This window comes from Haliotis rufescens, unplaced genomic scaffold (genome assembly GCF_023055435.1).
Source record: "Haliotis rufescens isolate VD_foot unplaced genomic scaffold, xgHalRufe1.0.p SCAF_146, whole genome shotgun sequence".
Taxonomy (NCBI): Eukaryota; Metazoa; Mollusca; class Gastropoda; order Lepetellida; family Haliotidae; genus Haliotis; species Haliotis rufescens.
The window spans coordinates 75690-95814 of record NW_025963831.1 but is presented as its reverse complement, the minus strand read 5'-3'; the positions used below and the strand labels follow the sequence as shown (position 1 = coordinate 95814).

Here is a 20125-nt window from a genome sequence, read left to right as displayed (position 1 = left end):
ATAGGTCTTCAGCAACCCACGCTTGCTGTAAAAGGTGACTATGCCTGTCACAAGAGGCAACTATCAGGATCTGGTGGTCAGGCTCGCTGACTTAGTTGATGCATGTCATCGTATCCCAATTGTGTGGATCGATGCCCATGATATCAATCACTGGATTGTCTGGTCCAGACTCGATTATTTACAGACCGCCATCATATAGCTGGAATATTGCTGAGTGTGGTGTTAATCAACAAACCAACCAACATGTGTTGACCTATTTTTCTTAGTTTTCTGCTCACTGTCATGTGTTACAGGCCCAGACCAAATCATATGTCTCCTGCTTGCTTGGCGTACAAGGTAAGACATTTCTCAATAAATATTCCATCATTATTACATTACACGTTTCATGGGTAAACTGAGGCCTGTCTATAACTCACAGAAATAGCGACTATAAAGCGCTACAAATTGAGACAAAACCACAGAGCAGCTGTATGTATTCACAGGGGATGGAAGAACGTAGTGTATTCAAACTGAAGTATTGATCATGATCAAACTACAGGGATGAGAATCTTCCGCAATTTTTAGTGACCACAAATTTGTTAAAATCTGATGGCTTCCCCCATAGACACCCCCAAATTAGGGACCACGCTCCATTGCAAATACGTTTCCATTCTCCTCCCTGAAACTATTTTTAGTCCTCAGGACCTTTCATCTCCCAATTTCTTTCGGCTTTTAGATCCACGGTAAATTGGGAGCACACATCATACTATTTTCTAAAATATATATTCCAAGATTCAGCTGTGAGTGTGAGTCAAATGTTGACCATCCATCTATCAATTACATACTAAATGTGATGCATCTCTTGTGGACACAGTGTTTATGTTCATGAGAGACCTCGTTCCTCTAAACCTGCATCCTCTATATCTCCAGGACTTGCATTTCAGTAAACCTACACAACCCCTGGATCCATCCCTGTGGTTCTCACAATCTCAAATTTTACCCGTCCTTGATTTCCTTTAGCCAAGTTGATTGGCTACACTACTTGGTCTAACGTACCAATCAGAATGCAAGATACCAACTAGTCTCTATGTTGGCTTGGCGATATCAAGAACATCGTTGCCAGTCCCACGGATTACAATAGTGTTTGCGAGAACTTCAATGTCGGAAAAACTGACTGACACACAAATTTGTAATGAAAAGGATGTCTTCGTGCCCATCAAAACTGGCAGGGGCTTTGGTTTCTAGGCAATACGAGTTACACCTCACCCATTTTCTTTTTCTGTATCTCAACATTTGATTGGTCATTAAAATGTTGATGAAAATCAAGGGTGGGTAATTTAAGATTGAGAGAACCACAGGGATTGGTCCAGGGGTTAGTGTAGGTAACAGGAGATATAGAGGATAAACTTCTTGTTGCTTGTTTCCATGCCAACTGATTTCTTTCTTCAGGGGATGACTGCCATATGCTCTCCTCTCCACGGTCATGTTGTTTCCATGACAACAGCAGTAAGTACATTGCTTTACTAGTAGGCTTAACAAATGGGCCATCCTAGATTATCCAGTGAATCTTATGTCCATTCTGTTAAACACATCCCTGACACATTTGCTACCATATCTTCGTTTTGAGACGTTTTGGATGGCACAAGGCTAAATTTAGCTCTCTCAGTTAGTGTTTTTTTAGGGATCCAAGCAGCTCCAAACATGAGTATATTAGGAGCCAGACAAAACCAAACCAACAGATATCTTAAACAGATATTGGTGCCAGTTATGTTTACTTTTAGGTAACCAAGTGGCGAGCAGTTTATCAATTTAGGTCGCCAGTCATGGATTAAAGTCGCCATTTGGTTAGCAAAATGGTTGTTATTTAGAAGGCTGCTGAGTCTGGTTATCAGCTTCAATGTATACTAACCTCTGATTGGTTCATCTCAGGGATACGACCAATCGTAGTAGAGGTTACAGTCAATGAACTACCTCTACCAAAATGGTAATCAACAGCCCCTCTGGCTTGTCGAGAGAAAATATTCTGAAGATGACACTGACAGTATTTATCAATATCGTAATAACTGAACGGATAACTAGATAATACCCTGGTTTATCAAGGATGCAGTGTAACCATGGAGTTTTATTGTTATTTTCATTAAATATAATATCAAGTGACTAACCTTCGGTCTGGGTAGTCCTGTGGGTAACGGGGTCCTACTCAGTACCCACCCAAGTTACCCGTCCCTGTCCTAGTGTTTAAACATGGAAACCATGGTAGGAAGACTTCAGTTTAGGAAAAAGAATTCTAGTCTTAATAGCTGCTGCAGTTTGATACAATGGGAGGCCTGCAGACATGGAAGTTTGCTACAAAATTGTGGCCATTTAGGATTTCCTATTTCTAACATTTTGTTATTTATAAAGAAAACAGTGTGAAATAACAAAATCAAACGTGATCAGATGTGATAGAAACATTTTGATGTTTACATCTGGGCACACAGGAAAGAAGTGATATTTTCCTGCCTTGCACTTAGGCAGTTGCATTTCCTGTGAAGGATAGGGTTATCCTCACAACTAATAGACATGTTGGCAATGAAGAGGACATCTGTTGAAAATTTAAAAGATTTTACAATGATTGGCAGCCAGAACAGGAATATATGGCTATGGTGTAATAGTGTTAGTAGTCTTAGCTAGTACACAATGATGACCATTGTTTAACAATTTGTTATTTATAAAGAAACTGTAAGGTATCCAAAAGTTTCCTTTTTTGGATGAAGCCCACATTCAGGATGTGTGACATAAGGCATAGTTTTGACATTGACGTGTTCCAGACGTTCAAGTACCTGCTGCAGAATGTTCTGATGTTGATCGGCAACAACAAGTCTGTCATAGCTCAGAACATCCCTCGGCCTGTTGTCAACACCAGGGACAATGCTGTCAAGTTCATACGGTATGTTCCGATGACTTCAACTATGCTAGCTAGTAAATTATTTTTAATTTCACTTGTCTGCGAAAAGGAAGGTTTGAAAGTGACATGTCCACAAATATAATCATACTCTTAAATATGCCTCGAATATGGTGTTTCAAATTTTGCAGGGCTTTATCTAGGATTCCAAACTAAGCGCTCTTGGCAAGCAAATTGGGACAAAATCATGATATTGTTCATATTTTTTACTTATCCTGCATTACTCCTTAATGCATTCACTGCTTACTTACGACAACTAGAAGGACAGCGCTGCGAAGGTCCTGGGTGAAGAAATAAAGTTGTTGTTCTCAAGTCCCAATCAGTGGCCTTCCGTCGCTGTCCTGTGACCTTGATGACACCTAAGGTCATCTTCACATCACTGCTTGTCGCAGCACAGCTAGGACGTGTCCAAGCGGAGCTCTCCTTTTGGATTAATTTTAGACCTTCAGTTTGTCTACAATCTTAAAAATTGATCTGCGATGGGTGATGTATTCTTTTCATATTACTTTCACCATGTTGTGTAGTTTTATGTGAATTAATTAGGCGTGAAAAGACGCTTGTCTTTTTTCCCGCCAAAATATTGTTGTTCGCCGCCATTTTGAATTGTGTTACAATCGTTTGCCTGCCAAGGTAGTCATATTGTTTACAATTCTCAGCTACGTATGTATAACATATTCTTATGTTCTTAAATATTACTAGCTTTGGCGTAACAGTGAGTTGCGTATACTAAAATTATTGTATACTTTTTCAACTCGTTAAAAATATGGTTGCCGATAGATTAATATCAAATCTACGGCTTTCTTCCAGTCCCGCTTCATCAACAATTCTTTTATTGCGTACCTATGTTTATGCGATTAAATAGTTTTTTGTTGGTATTTTTGGTTTTACATTGAGTTGCGTATATGAACTATTGTATACTCTTGCAACTCGTAGTTTTTGCCGATAGATTATTGTTCAATTCTATGGCATTCTTCCAGTACCGCCTCATCAACAATGGCGTAATTGTGTTTGTTTAAACATATTTTATTGACATATATGGTCAACGGGATTGGGCAAAAGTTATCCAACTTAGGTGGCCCTTTCCCTACTCTATATGTACAGACATTGAATATACATATATATATGTAATTGTGTAACTTATGATTGAGCGTGGTATTAATTGTCGTGGGAAAAATCTTACAAAGATTATCATCCACGTTGTTTGGTTTGCGCGCAGATGTGCTCTCCAAACCCTAAATGAAAATATAAATACCCTTGGTTTACATTGGGTTGCGCATACAAAAATATTGTATATCCTTGCAACTCATAAATTTGCCGATAGGTTAGTGTTCAAATTCTTCGGCACTCTTCCAGTATTATCTCATCAACAAGGGTTTCATTGCGTAACATACCTTTGAGCATTTTACTAATTGTCGTGGAAAACACCTTACAAGATTATCATCCACGATTGGTTGGTTTGCGCGCGGATGTGCTCTCCAATCTCTAAATGTAAATAGCATTGGTTTACATTGAATTGCGTATATAAAAATATTGTATACCCTTGCAATTCGTATTTTTGCCGATAGATTACTGTTCAATTCTACGGCATTCTTCCAGTACCATTTCTTCAATGGTTTAATTGCGTAACATAATTATGTTTGCTCGGTGTACATATTGTCGTGGAATAATCGCCCAAAGCTCTTTATCCACGGTCATAGGCATGCACGTAGATGTGCTCGCCAAAATTCAAAATGTAATTTTTATGTAAATCTCTAATCCAACGAGTTTACTATATAAAAGCAGATTACTCACAATCATATTTTGCAGTTATTCCGTCGTGAGACGAGAGGAATGTCACTATCGCAGAATAGCGAATGACATATGGTTCTGTCATTACCACCCAACCGTTATTATCGGCAGGTATTATGACGACTGTGATTGCAGAAGTACACCATCCACCGAAATCAACAATACCGGAGGATTTTGTGAGTATCGTAACTGCTCCTATTTTTTCAGCCGCCGGACACTTCCAGATACATGTATGATAATCTGTGACGTCGGCGACAGCACCAGCACCAGCGTAACGAGATGCTATGATGGGGGTAGATTAGACGCAAGCCTTGATCCAGTCAATACTTTTGAGCTTTGTGTCTGATTTATCTGCGCCGAGCGCAGCACTTGACTACAACCCAAGCACTTCTATTACGCAAGCGGCGCACGATCAGCTTAGCGCTGTTCCAACATATCCAGCATAGACCTGCGCTGAGCGCAGCGTCTGACTGATACCCAAAGCGCTCCTATTACGCAAACGTCGCACGATCAGCTTAGCGCTGTTCCAACATTCCAGACCTGCGCTGAGCGCAGCGTCTGCGTATCAATCAAGGTCTCTACAATGACGTTAGCCCAAGGCTTACAGTGTACTCTGTTACGTAACCGGCACATGATCAGCTTAGGACATGTACCCGATTGGGAAGCAGACCATCTCGTGTCAGTAACGCCCTCCCCTGATAACAGGGTAAATAAGAGGGACACCACGAGGTCATTGGAGGAAGCCTTCTCCAAAACTCACATTTGCTCCGTGATTTAAGCGACCAATATCGTCAATGTTTGCAGTGGATCAGAATCTATTAGAGGATAACCCTATCTGATTAGATCACTTCCAAACTATGGTGTTTTTCCTACAGCGTCAGTTTGACCACAGGAAAATTCATCTTGAGACCGTTCTGACGGTGATTACCGTTACACCCAAGACTTTATAGCGTTTCCAACTGAGATGCTGGTTTCAAGGGCAGTCTATTACGTCAACCTTGATCATCTACTCCCCTGTTCAACGAACAGATCGCAGACACGCACGTCAAGTTCCCAAAAATCTTGGAAAATCCAAGTCAGGGAATTATAAGCCTAGACGCGCGTTTCTCAGGGAAGACCAGCATTCCCTTACTGAGAAAGGGAGTGGCAGAGACAAGTCTCAAGGACGATTTCGTACTTATCGCACTATATCATGGTGTCCGTATAAGGGTAGAGTTAACCCCACCGTTGACCACAGTTTGATTGGGAAAATCCAACATTGACATACTGTTGGTAAGAAGAGCTGTAGAGTGGGTTCACAACGCAGTATTTACTCCGGGGTTTTATCCTCGCACCTACCTGGTACTCATGAAGGACCCAGACAAGATGAGAATGATCCACAATCTCTGTGTTCAACGAACGTTTGATTCTTCATCAGTCTCGACTATCCATCCCAACCGTAGACTTTTCAGGTCCAGTTCATTGGGGTTCACTACCAATGGTAGTATTTCCCATTTGACATGTCAGTTACACTTATGGCTATTTACAGGAGTAATGAAGCCAATAACTATCTACACGTGACGAACACTTGGTTCGAGTCGTAGATGGAGGGCGATCTACTGTATCATCAACACATGTCAATAACTGGGATAGACAATCAACGAGGCGAAGTCGGGAGTATTCTCCTTCCTATTGACTTCAGTTCATAGGAGACCTGTTTAAGACAGACCAGGATATCCTATCTGTACCGAGGGACAGATGGCACAAGTTTCTACTTCTTTTGTCATCTACTCTACACCAACCACACACACTTCGCCAGTGGCAAGTGTTGCTAGGGTTAATCACCTCGGCACAGGAGTTAACTAGCATGGGCCGCTTACAACAGCGACCAATTCAATTTTTTCCTGAACCCTTACATCAGGAGTCAGGATCCACTCAAGGCCATCACTCTACCGACTAAGCTAGAGCCTTGCCTCAATTTGTGGCGCTGAATGTCTGCGGAGTTTGTTTATTCGGGTTTTCCCCGAATACACACCTGTTTGTGGACGTCCCCTTTCAGGGGTGGAGTCTTCACTTACAAGACCAGATAAGCTCAGGGCTATGGCCCGGCGCACAATGGAAGTGGCACATAAACAACTTGGAGTTGGAAGCTTTAATTCTGGCTATATCACATTGGCAGAATCAACTACAGTTAGCCCGACTCGCTATATCCACAGACAACAGCACTGCGGTGTGGTGCCTGTGCAATCGGGGAACAACACACTCCCACTCTCCACTTCTAAGGACATTCAGATTTCTTCCATCTAGTGGATCGGCTGTGACTAAGGTTCATAGTTCAGCACATCCCCGGATGTAGAAACATACTGGCCGATACTTTATCACGTCCAGACAGGGTGGCTCCCACTGAGTGGAAATTTCTCACAGAAGCATTCCAGTTACTGCTTCAGGAATTCAGGCAACCAAACATTGACTTGTTTATTACTTGCCTAGGCCACCAACTCATGACGTATATCTCCCCGTTGCCGGATCCGCAGACTTGGGCGGTGGACGAGTTCAGTATCACTTGGGAAGGGCAAAGAACTAAAACTCTTCTGCCACACTTTTACTTCCCAAGGTGCTACAGGGGATCAAGGAGACAAGGTATCTCGATCTCTCCTTTGGTCGCACCATGGTAACCGGCGAGAGGGTAGTTCGTCAAGCTCGGAAAAATCTAAAACGATTCACTTCCCCTCTCACAGTGGTCCAACCTACTCATCCACCCTCAACAGAAAATTGCCTCACCCAACGTCTGCACGTATGGTTCGTCTTTAAAAGGCGTTTAAGTGCGAAGGGTTATTTCGACACGGGCAGCAAAGCTATAGCTTTAGTTCACCGTTACTCTCCCAGAGACGACGATGACAAGTGGGGATCACTTGAGACTTTTTACAGGGAAGAAAAGAATCAAGTCCCTACGATTGCGTCACAATTCCTAGAGGAATACCTCCTACATTGCGTACCCAAAAACACTTGGAAGGTAGCACCATTACTACGTAATTGGCTGCAATTATCTTAGTGTTGACCGTTTCCGGAAAATCACAGTGTGATTAAGGTCACGGAACTACAGGCCATATTATGCTCATTCAGGTTTGAGGATCAGAAGGCCAAGTTCCAGCCACCTGATTGGGACTTGAACGTGGTACTTCGAGGTTTGCGAGGGCCCCCTTCGAGCCCCTCATTGCATCCTCATTTTCAAGCTCCTTCCCAGCGCGTGACACCTTCGTTACACTCTCGGTATAGTATAGAGAGCTCCGCGAACGGGCTATCGCTGTGAGGAGCTTGGACATCACCAAGGAAACAATGGTTTCTCTTGGCATTAGCAATGGCGGTACGGGTGAGCGAACTACATGTGATCGACTCAACCCGGATCCGTTTTGAGCATGGGACGCACGGAACGGGACATCAAGGGTTATGCTGGGATTTTATTGCTAAAATCTACTACCAGGCCAACCCGACCGTTCTTCACCATCCCACCGATATCGACTATTGTGGGAATCGTACATGGTGAAGTTCTCCTGGGCTCGGTGCGAGCAGTTCGAGTTTTCATTCGACGCTCCAAGACAAGGCGTGGTTCGTCCACGACAGAAGTTAGTCGCATAATCGCAAACACCATATCTATATGGTTACGCGCAGTAATCCTTCAGGCCTACGAGATCATCAAACGGAACTCGCCGAGAGCGAATTACCCTCAAGATCTCAAGGTGTCAGCCTTACCAGGGCTCAACACGGCAATTGTGGTTTTGGAACAATCACGGAAGGATATTTCTGGAGATTCGACACATATTTTCGTTAGTCATAACCTTCGCGTTGTGACTCTCGAGGATGCCGAAGACGTTCGAAGTTTGGCCCTCTGGTTGTTATCCTGCAGATTGCCAACCACTGACGCAAATAATGAACTCGCCCTATACAGAGCCAGTCAACTTCCATGTGCAGTCACTCAGTCGCCACCAGTGGAAGAATATTAGACAATCTTGTTTGTCAGCGACGGCTCTATGACGCAGTAAGTAAAGAATTAGCTGAATAGCTATTATTTTCTTTATTACTAAGTGTGTATAGGGAATTTCTCTTTAATTCCTATGTTCAATGTTTTTGATTTTTGAACAACCCTACCGTAATGGCGTTTTTGTCTGAACTTTTCCGCTTCACGGTTTATCGACCAAATGGGGTCGTATTGCAGGGTGTGAATTATTGAGGTTTCTGTATTCTGAAGGTTTACCCACCTCCAAACCGTCCGATACAGATGCATTAAGGAGTAATGCAGGATAAGTAAAAAATTTAGTAAAATCTAAATATTTTTTACATTTGTATACTTATCCTGCATTACTACGCTTAAGGCCCACCCGTCGTTAGACTTGCCTCCCCACTTTGGCTTCAGAAACCTCAAAAGTATGTTTTTCTAAGAGCTTGGGCGACAGGCAGTGATGTGAAGATGACCTTAGGTGTCATCAAGGTCACAGGACAGCGACGGAAGGCCACTGATTGGGACTTGAGAACAACAACTTTATTTCTTCACCCAGGACCTTCGCAGCGCTGTCCTTCTAGTTGTCGTAAGTAAGCAGTGAATGCATTAAGGAGTAATGCAGGATAAGTATACAAATGTAAAAAATATTTAGATTTTACTAAAATTTGATGATTTTAATGTTCTTATTTTCGTAAAACTCTGAGAAATTGGGAAATTTGTTATTTAAATTGGAATTTTTACTATCAAATGCTGCGATTATCGGTCTCAGAGCAGGCCCAGAGAAATGTGTTTTGTTTGCACTTTTTTATGTTTTCTATGTACTTGTACTGCACTTATGAGTTTGTTAGCAAAGGCAGGGCAAAAACAATCACTTTCCTTGGCACAATTATTTTCTTTTGTGCAGAGTTTGTGGCAACTAACAGGCAAAATGTCTGTTGTTTGATGCCACACTCAGCAATATTCCAGCTCTATGACAACGGCCTGTTAAGTTTTGGTCAGACAATCCAGTGATTGATCATGGTCAGAGTGTGGTGACACACAATCCACAGGATCAGTCAAGACACTGAGCCAGACTACCTCATCCATTAGCGGCCTCTAATATCAAGCATAGGTTGCTGAGGACTTATTCTAATCCTGAATCTCCTCTGTGCACCCCCAATTACACAAAAAGAGAGACATCATCAGCCTTAAGGCTAAAAAGAATATTAGTCTTGGTTCTCTGGCACCGCCCGCATCATCATAAAGTCAGCTGCATGTTTTGTTTTTATTTCCATTTTCAAGAAAATATTCAAATCCTAATACCTAAGGGAGTAGTGCACTTTACCGGGCGCACTTTTTCAGATCCAATTAGCGCTGTGGGGGCTCGAACGCGCTTTGCCGGCTCACCGGCTTGGCTAATTAATGCGACGCTCTACCACTGGACCACGAGCGCTATCACATGTAATCAGTGCTCGTTTAACGGGTCATTAGCACCCAATGCAAAACAAGCAGGCGTAATTCAGAAAAAAATGAATTGCTCATGCGTGTGACGTCACTGTCCGCTCTCCCATTCATCTTTTCTTGGAACCACACCCGCCATTGTTTATGACCAACCAATCGGATTAACTGGATTAATGCTTGAAAAGGTAAGAAACTATGGCTAACCCTTGCCCAAAGCAAGCTAACCCTAAGGTCGAAAACGGGTGTTGGATCGTAAAGACGTATAAGTTTCCCTAAGACCGAAAACGGGTGTTGGATAGTAAAGACGTGTAAGTTTCCCTAAGACCGAAAACGGGTTTGGATCGTAAAGACGTGTAAGTTCCTAAGACCGAAAACGGGTGTTGGATAGTATAGACGTGTAAGTTTCCGTAAGACCAAAAACGGGTATTGGATCGTAAAGACGTGTTAGTTTCCCTAAGACCGAAAACGGGTTTGGATCGTAAAGACGTGTAAGTTTCCCTAAGACCGAAAACGGGTGTTGGATCGTGAAGCGAGAGTCACCGGAGCGTGAGGCACGGTAACGGTATAGCGAGACAGCAGTAGCACTATAGCGCGGTAATTGACTGGATGGTAGAGCTTGGGCTGTGCCCGGTAAACTGCATTGTTGCCATACCTAAACACAATGCGATACAATAAAGCACACAGTTACTTCCCTTTACATACTCACTGCTTTACTGTGCATAGCATGTTATGTCCATGGCAGTAATAAGACTTTGAATGCTTGTTTATGTAGGGAGGCCCTTTCTAAGGTTGATGGTACATCACTGTTTATTTGGTTACATACTAGTTTGAGCAAGCAAGAAAAGGGAAAAAAACACTGCCCGCCCACCTGAGAACCAATTCTTCTACTTTTTTAAGTCTAACATGGAGACAAACAATAATAATGTTGCAGGTTCTTGATCAAAGAAGGAGATGAGAGAGTTATCTCCCCTACAACACATCTCTTACAGCATCTATGTACAAAGGTTCCTGATAAGACAGAATACAGGACCAAAGTTGCACAGGTATGTTTTTATTACTATGTAACATTAACACAAGCCTTTTATTTGTAATTTATACCCAATCTCATTAAAATCAGACCTTAGTTTTCGCTACCGCTAAACAAAGATCTGAAGACAGCATGTATGATGTTGTGGCACTAAGGTTTATGTGATAAACTTTGCTTGCGATTGGTACGGCAGCTGTGAGATAAGTCCTGAGGTGTTATAGGGATGTTTTGTTGGTTTTGTGTTCCAGACAGTAGTGTCTCTGTTCGAGGATCTGCCTGACGAGGCGTATGTCAAAATGATGGAGTGGATGAAGAGACTCAGCAAACATCAAAAAGTAAGACTTGTTGTTTAAGTATTTTTAATTAATAAAAACTAAGGCTGTATCAGAAACAGTTGATTGTCTTTGTAATATTACTAATAATAAAAACGAAATGATGCAGGTATTAAGTATGGAAAGTGAGTGAAAATACTTGTTCATGGTTTACCATACTGCATTTGTCTTTTTTCCCCCCGAGTTACATTTTGTTCATGGGTGTCAATGTATTGCTTGCTTGCACTTACAACTGACACGTTTCGAGGTGGGTTGGATGCTAGTTCATCAGACGGTCCTCCAATGGTGTTGTCAGATCTTCACGCAGAGAGGTGTATTCAAGAAAAGGATGTGATTTTTATGATATTTGGAGTTGGTGAGCTATGTAAGTGATGATGATGATGATGATGATGATGATGATGATGATGATTCCCTTCAGATAAACAACCGAGTGATGTCCCTGGACGTCGTTGCCCTCTTGTTGGCGGCTCCCCAGAGACAGCTGAAGGGTGAGTGTGACAGCATGGATATAAGAGTTGCTGGAATGCTGCCATATACAACATGGACAACACTTCAGAATTGATCCTTTGCATTAAGGCCATGAGTTTTAAATGTATAAACTAGAGGTGTAACGATACGGGAGGGTCGCGATACGATACGTATCACGATACAGGGGTCGCGATAGGATACGTATCACGATACAGTGTTTACTGGTACAAGCTAAGCCAAGTTGATGTCTTTCTGCTCTCTAAAAGATGTGACAAGTACAGTTGAAGAAGATATAAGGTGTTTATTTACTGTTATAGCAAATTGTCAGCAATACAGTATGTTTTACTGAAACAACAAACTGGCTTTGAAACTGTTAAACGTATTTCATGTTTAAAAGTACTGGGTAAGTAAAACTGTGTTATGAAAATATCGTATGTATCGCGATACATGCTTTCCAAATCGATGCATCGTATCGTGGGCTGTGCATCGGGATACAATACTGTATCGCCGTATTGGTACACCACTAGTATAAACACAGGTCGGCCTGTCGTAACAAAACAAACAAAGCAAAAGTCTTCAGAATATACCAACTTTTGATGAATGAAATACATTATAACTTGTACTTGTAGCAGTATCATGATTGGTACATGTTGTTTTGAGTCCCGCCAGAGGCTCTTACTGACATGTTTTAATCTGTCTTTGTAAAAGAACTGAAACAAATTCAAAATTGTTACAAAACAGCTGTTCGATTGAGTTGAGGTTACCACTGGCCATGTCACGTGACTTTCATTGATGTGGAAAAAGCGTGCAGCGTTTTGCAGAAATCCACTTGCAGTCTGTCTTCTTCGTGGCGGGGTATAAGGATATATTCTCTGATGAGAAATTTCTTTCCCTCCCATCCTGGATACATAGTATCAAGATCATGTGAACCAATTAGATGTCATCATTCTGAAATGATAAATGATTATGATAACTTGAAAACTGTTAAAAACATTTCATCCAAACTTGGTAAATGTATTAACAAGGTGATGAACTGGAGCCTTTTGCTATTGCAGGGCTGGGATTTGTCATCTTCTGATGACACTTGTTTAATGTCAGCAAGGAACATTCACATTTTTCTCATTAGTTTCATTCTTAGTTACTTATCCTGCATTACTCCTTAATGCATTCACTGCTTACCTTACGACAACAAAAAGACAGCGCTCAGCTATGGTCTTGGGTGAAGAATAAAAGATGTTTGCGCTTTTCACTCCTGTTTTTTCCATGGACCATCACCGCCGTCATGTGACCTTGATGACAAGTCACCTTCCTCAAATTACTGAACTCTTACTGCGCTCTTTTTGTTGTCATAAGATAAAAAATATTTAGATTTTACTAAATTTACAGTGATCCGTAAAAATCTGAGGTCAAATAGGTCTTCAGCAACACGTGCTTGCCGTGAAAGGCGACTATGCTTGTCCTAAGAGGCGACTAGCGGGATCGGGTGGTCAAGCTCGCTGGACCCGTGAAGATTTCGGTGTAGAATAGGTCTTCAGCAACCCATACTTGCCGTAAAAGGTGACTATGCTTGTCGTAAAAGGCGACTAGCGGGATTGGGTGGTCAGGTTTCGTTGACTTGGTTGATGAATGTCATCGATCCCAATTGCGTGGATTGATGCTCATGAAGTCAATCACTGGATTGTCTGGTCCAGACTCAATTATTTTACAGACCGCCATCATATAGCTGGAATATTGCTTAGTGCGGCGTTAAACAACAAACAAACAAACAAACAAACAATTGCGTAGATCGATGCTCATGATATCAATGACTGGATTTCTGGTGCAACTCAATTATTTACTTGACTAGGGCTAATAACCCAACCGAAAAAGCCTTTGATCATGTTGATAATGACAGTTAAATTAGTGTTCCATATCTTTATGAACCTTGTATTTACAAAGGAAATCATTCCTTGTTTCAGATGAGGTTCCGGCTGAGCAGTCACTGTACACAACACATCGCTTCCTGGTTATCCTGCTCATATCCCGGTGTTCCGACATCGCTCCCACGTAAGTGACTCTCTACTGTCTCACATGCTGATACCCGTGAAGATCAGGGTTAAAATAGGGCTTCAGCAACCCATGCTTGCCGTAAGAGGTGACTAATGGGATCGGGCGGTCAGACTCACTGACTTGAGTGGTGCATGTCATCGTACCCCAATTGTGTGGATCGATACTCATGATTTCAATCACTGGATTGTCTGGTCCGGACTCGATTATTTACAGACTGCCGTCATATAGCTGGAATATTGCTGAGTGCAACATTAAGAATGATTAAGCATCAAACAAACAAACATATACACTTTGATCTTAAGCCCTAGTCACTTTACCTCTGTACTCCATGCATGACACAGGGTTCGGACGCGGGCAATCTCCGCATTTGCCCATCTGCTGTCGTCCGGTGATGGAAGTCTCCTCAGCACCCTCAGAGAGATGGTGACCCCCAAAGTTGGCCCCCGTCTGGGTGGTCCTGTCAGGCTGATCCCAACCCCGGGGGTCGACACAAGGACAGTTGCTCACACAGAAGGCACCGCCATGGATCAGAACGACCAGACAGTGGAGGCGGAGGGTTCCACTGCAGAGAAGACTGCTGATGGGGTCACTGTGGACAGTCAGGCCAAAACGCCATTCAACCAGATTGAACTGACCCCTGGCTTCAATGCAAGTGAGTAGATTTTAGCTTGTGATCATGGAAGCAGGACCTTTGAGAGACACATTATACTTATTGACTGGTCATTTGTTAGTGTCATCAAGTGGGCAATGGTGTTTCAGAGGCGCTGCTATTCATTGTGCAGAGTAGCATCCCTTTGGAATGTTTTATTTGTTTGTTTGTTATTTAACGCCACACTCGGCAATATTCCGGCTATATGATGGCGGTCTGTAAATAATCAAGTCTGGACCAAACAATCCAGTGTTTGACTTCATGCGCAAGCGTAGTCGCCTTTTACGGCAAGCATGGGTTGCTGAAGGCCTATTCTACCCCGGATCTTCACAGGTCTGTGGTGAGCCAGATTCCAATTATCATGGGTTTGAATCCCAAATTCTCCCTGATGATGATTCTGGAGTTCTCAATGCCCCTTGTCATGGGTTTCACTGATAATGCTTGTCCTAAGAGGCCACTATGCTTGTCCTAAGAGGTGACTATCGGGATTTGGTGGTCAGGCTTGCTGACTTGGTTCATTCATGTCATTGTGGATCGATGCTCATGATATCAATCACTGGATTGTCTGGTCCCGACTCGATTATTTACAGACCGACGTCACATAGGTGGAATATTTCTGAGTGCAGCGTTAAACAACAAAAAAACACACAAACACAAAGCGATAGTAGTGCTAAGATGAATGTAAGTCTCATACTTTTGGATAGACTTATGACAGTCGTAGCGCTAGAATCGCTGTGTGGAACGGAGGCCCTGCATGTGTAGTTTTCTATTGCTGAAAGGTGTTAACAGATTGAAAGGGATGCCTCCTATTTTGTTACATACTTTTTTGGTCGGTGGATCTTTTTCAGCTTGATGGTTTACATATTTTGAGGAGTTGGTGATGAAATGCATTGCAAATGATGAATTATTTTCATCACAACCATACACTTAATCATGCTAATCTTTTCTAATATTTTTGAAAAAGTTACTTTGACCCAATCATCCCAGACTTTCCTGATTGTCTCAGTTTGTGTTTGGCATCTCTATAACCTGTGTGTATGTACAGACCTGATAGACGACGATGGCGTCATCTCCATGTTGCGTCGTCGCAGCCAGGACCAGAAGGTAAACGTGAGGAAGGCAGCTCTACAGGCCTTAGAGTGTATGATCCGCTTCGAGGCCCCAGACTACCGGAAAGAGGTAGGTCTCATGCAGTCTCATCTCATGCTGGTCCCAAATAACATTAAGCTTCATTCTGTAAAAAACAGTGTGGTTCTTCTAAACTTTCAGTTTAAGTGAGGTTATGCCGTGGCATGTTGTCTGTCCTCTGTCCATCTGTCTGGGCACAGGTCAGGATACTTGCTGTGGAGAGTTACATCCCTTGGGCATGCCAGAAACCTTGGATCGTGGGTTCGATTCCTGATTCGCCCCGATTATGTTTCTAGGTTTGTCAGCACCAGTCTAAGACCTGCATCACTTCGGGCTTTTCTCCCACATTATACATGTGATATAACTGGAATACTGTTAAAAGCGGCATTAAACCTATCTCACTCACACATTCACTATCCATCTGTCTGCTTGTAAGATTTTACATTTTGGCATCTCATTTGCCTATGACGCTCAACCGTGCACCGTTGACTCAAGCCCTGTAGAAATTCTGGTTTAGAGTTGATCCCCATCAAGCTATGCTTGCCTTCTTAATTAATCGGGTGGTGTGGGTCGGGGACTTGATTGTGTGATTGTACCCCAACAGCTTGGATTGTTTTGGCATATCAATGGTTTGTCTGTCTGGTCTTGACTGATGTACAAGCTGCTATCATGTAGCTGTAATATTTACTGTGTGTGGTGTAAAACAACAAACAAACACCATGAACTCTTTATACTGACTAGGGGCGGTTGGGTAGCCTAGTGGTTTAAGCGTTCGCTTGCACGCTGAAGACCCGGGTTCGATTCCCGACATGGGTACAATGTGTGAAGCCCATTTCTGGTGTCACCCGCCGTGATTTTGCTGGAATATTGCTAAAAGTGGCATAAAACCATACTCACTCACTCACTTCATACTGACTAGGATCTGGCTATACTGGAGGAGCGCTGTGCCGACCCGTCGCTGTCGGTGAGGAAGCAGGCCATGATGTCGCTGACGGAGCTTCTGCTGCAGCACACCACAGACACGAAGATGCAGCGGTAAGATGTCACGTCATCACGTCTCCTCCGTGTTATCTCACCATGTCAGAGACCAACTGTGTGAATGCAAACAATGAAGAAAGCGGAGAAATATTTCCCTGAAATAATAATGTTAAAGTTACTAGTGCCAAGGCATGATGTGCTGATAAACATAATAAGCGTCAATCATGGAGGAACTATGTCTCCAAAATTAATTCACGCACACCCATGTCCAAGGTGTGGAACATGGTAAAAAAAAATAAAAGGTAAAGGTTCCAAACCGTCTGGACCTCCTCCGTGGTCTAGTGGTAGAGCGTCCGCCTGTAAGGCGGAAGGTACGGGTTCGATCCCTGGCCGCGTCATACCAAAAGACTTTAAAGATGGTACTTGTTGTTACCCTGCCTAGTGCTTGGCATTTAGGTGTAAAACAAGGACTGGTTGGCTTGGAGTCGCTATTCTGTGTCTGAAGGGGGTGGTCATGTTAAACTGCAGCATGGTATCTCAGTGGGCTCGCTCTCAAAAATCCGCATTAATCCAGACTAGTACAATCAGCCACACACACACAGACACATGTGCATGCACGTCACGATGTAAGTTCAATAATCTTGGACATGACGTTAAACCCCATTTCACCTCACCTCATATCAGAGAAAGCCACCTGACGCAAAACATCGCTGAAGGACATTTCCGTAAATTCTCAATAAGCATGATAAGAGATGTTACATGAAAAATATTAAACCTAGTTGCACTATAGCATGATGTGTCCTAGAAGTTCCAGTCAAGCAGTACAGATTAGCCACTGATCCAGGGTCCAAAATTTCATGTATTACTTACTTGTATGTTGAATTGTTGTAGGGCCTGGTTGGATGGAGTTCTCCCCCTTGTAATGGACAGGGAGACAACTCTTCAGGACAAGTGCATCGAGACACTGGAGGATATCGTCCTGGATAATGTGGTGCCACACAACAGGTAGGTAGCCAAGCATTCTTAGTTAGTGACAGAACCATCCGTGTATTTGCCCTCTCTGTGGAGTTAAGTGTCATCACACACTTGTGCTTATGTGCTCACTCACTTGCTTTGCTGTGTTGAAAAAGCGTTAAAAAATGGTACTTGTTGTTACCCTGCCTGGTGATGAGCATTAAAGGGCTAAAACAAGGACTGGATGAAATGACAGACACCCACAACTGCTCTTCATACGCTGTAGGTACAATGAATAGTATTGTCCCTTGAGAAGCAGTGTATTCTTTTTCTCTATCCATTCTCTCAACATTTGTGCGTACTCCGAAGCGCTCTACCACCAAGCTACTATGACATAAGCATGGAGTACAAAAGCAAGAAATGGGTAACCAGTGGTAACTAGTGGCCCTCTGTATTTCAGATCCAAGGACGAAGGACACCAACTGGTGTGGAGTCTCCTGAGCATCATGACCCAGTATGAGAGTCTAGACTTGAAGTAAGTCTTCATCGTGGAGTTTCCTGGTTAGAGCAACTTACTCTAGCTGAGGAGACTAAATCAGTTTGGTGGTTAAGTTGGTGACCTTTGATTGTCTGCCTTTACATCCTGTCAGTGTGTATGGTTGCTTAAAATATCAGTCATTGGTTTGTCTGATCCAGAGTCAGTATGTACAGATGTTGCTGGAATATTGCTGATTGCAGCATTAAGTAACAAACTAGCAATGAAAAAAGTCTACATAATAACTCAGTATGTAGTAAATCTACATCATGACTCAGTATGAGTAATCCTGTTCTTAAACCTAAGAGTTACCTCCCTTGGGCTTGCCAGGAACCTATGGTGGCGGGTTCTAATCCTAGTTCGCTCTAATTATTTTTCTTGGTTTTTCAGCACAATGCCCGATCTCCTGGGTTTCACCAAGGTGGTGAACGCCTGCATCATTTTGACCATAAATGTGAAATACTGTACAAGGAGGCATTGAACCTAACTTGTAGGGTGGATTGTAAGGTGAACTATCTGTGTGAATGTACTGCATGTTGCAAGGTCTCTGTAGTGTTTCTGTACCTCCTCAGACGCTACCTGCAGAGGGCGTGTCAGCACTGGTCGCGGCAGGGGAAGCTGAAGGGGGCGATCGTCAACCACCTGCAGACACACCTGGACACACAGAATGATAAGGTGGGTCCATCCTTGGTGGAAAGGACAATTGTCAATTTGCCAGCAATGTTTGCCAAATTTAACCAGCTTAAAAATGTGACATATTAACATGTTTGCTTTGTAGTTTTTCAGTTTTCAGGAACTGTCAAATAAGCCAACAAAAAATAAATACCACACATGGAATCATTTTTCTGCTTTTAAAGAAACATGTGTTGTGACTCCCCAGGGGGCGTGGCTGCTTCTGGCTGAGATCGCTACATCCTTCCCCAAGATGAACAATGACTTCCTGCTGAAGTACTGGGACAAGCACTCTGCAGAGATGAGCAGTAGGTTGCCTTTCATAATACAAAGTGGTGTGGTGGTTTTAGCCTAGGCAAGTCAACTGTTTGACAAGAGAAACAGTATGATATTGTCTTTGGTTGTTTATTTGTTAACGCTACACTCAGCAATATTCCATCCTTCAGACCCTGACCTGTAATGAATCAAATCTGGATGAACAATGATCCACACTCAATGGGATTCAATGACACACAATCAACCAAGTCACTGAGTCACTCTCCCAATCCTTTATGTCGTCTCTTAGGGTGGTCAGGTAGCCTAGTGGTTAAAGCGTTTGCTCGTCATGCAGAAGACCCGGGTTCGATTCCTGACATGGGGACAATGAGTGAAGCCCATTTCTGGTGTCCCCAGCCGTGATATTGCTTGAATATTGCTAAAAGCGGTGTAAAACCATACTCACTCACTCACTCTTGTCGTCTCTTACAACCAGCATAGGTACTAGGGATCTATTCATTGGGTAATAATATTCCAGTAATATGGTCTTGGATATGAAGCTTCCGAACAAGGTCTCTTGTCTCCCGTGTGTGTAGATGAGACCAACTAAAGGTATTTTGGCCAACTGCATGTCATCATGACTTGTGTAGCTTCTTCCTCATGCTGTCAGTAACTGGTTTGTTAACTCCCTGCCCGCCTGCCTGTGGCTGGTAACTTTACTGTCAGACAGCATGAAATTATCGTCTACCTGCCAGCTGTGTGGCATATAAATTTAAGCCAAGTTACATATTCAGTTTTTTTATAATTCCTCATAGATTCTAGTTGTTAGCATTATTTCAACTGAACCAAGAAGTGATTTGTTTCTTATTTTTAGCGATTTAATATTCATAATGTCTGAATTTGGGCAGGTAACTCTGAAGAGGGGCAGGCAACACTGATGGGTCATCTGCC

General features: G+C 42.8%; 1 protein-coding gene across 2 annotated transcripts in view; it reads left to right on the top strand.

Moving 5' to 3' along the window:
- The window catches only part of LOC124148517 (condensin-2 complex subunit D3-like), a 58729-nt gene that overhangs the window by 9404 nt on the left and 29200 nt on the right, over nt 1-20125 (top strand). For both annotated transcript variants that reach the window (XM_046519625.2, XM_046519623.2), the window contains exons 9-22: nt 294-336; nt 1429-1485; nt 2790-2908; nt 11059-11170; nt 11403-11489; nt 11905-11974; nt 13913-14000; nt 14345-14655; nt 15698-15831; nt 16700-16815; nt 17650-17763; nt 18173-18247; nt 18820-18922; nt 19128-19227. In XM_046519625.2, the coding sequence (XP_046375581.2) occupies nt 294-336; nt 1429-1485; nt 2790-2908; nt 11059-11170; nt 11403-11489; nt 11905-11974; nt 13913-14000; nt 14345-14655; nt 15698-15831; nt 16700-16815; nt 17650-17763; nt 18173-18247; nt 18820-18922; nt 19128-19227 (1529 nt within the window). The remainder of the gene's footprint in view (nt 1-293; nt 337-1428; nt 1486-2789; nt 2909-11058; nt 11171-11402; nt 11490-11904; nt 11975-13912; nt 14001-14344; nt 14656-15697; nt 15832-16699; nt 16816-17649; nt 17764-18172; nt 18248-18819; nt 18923-19127; nt 19228-20125) is intronic.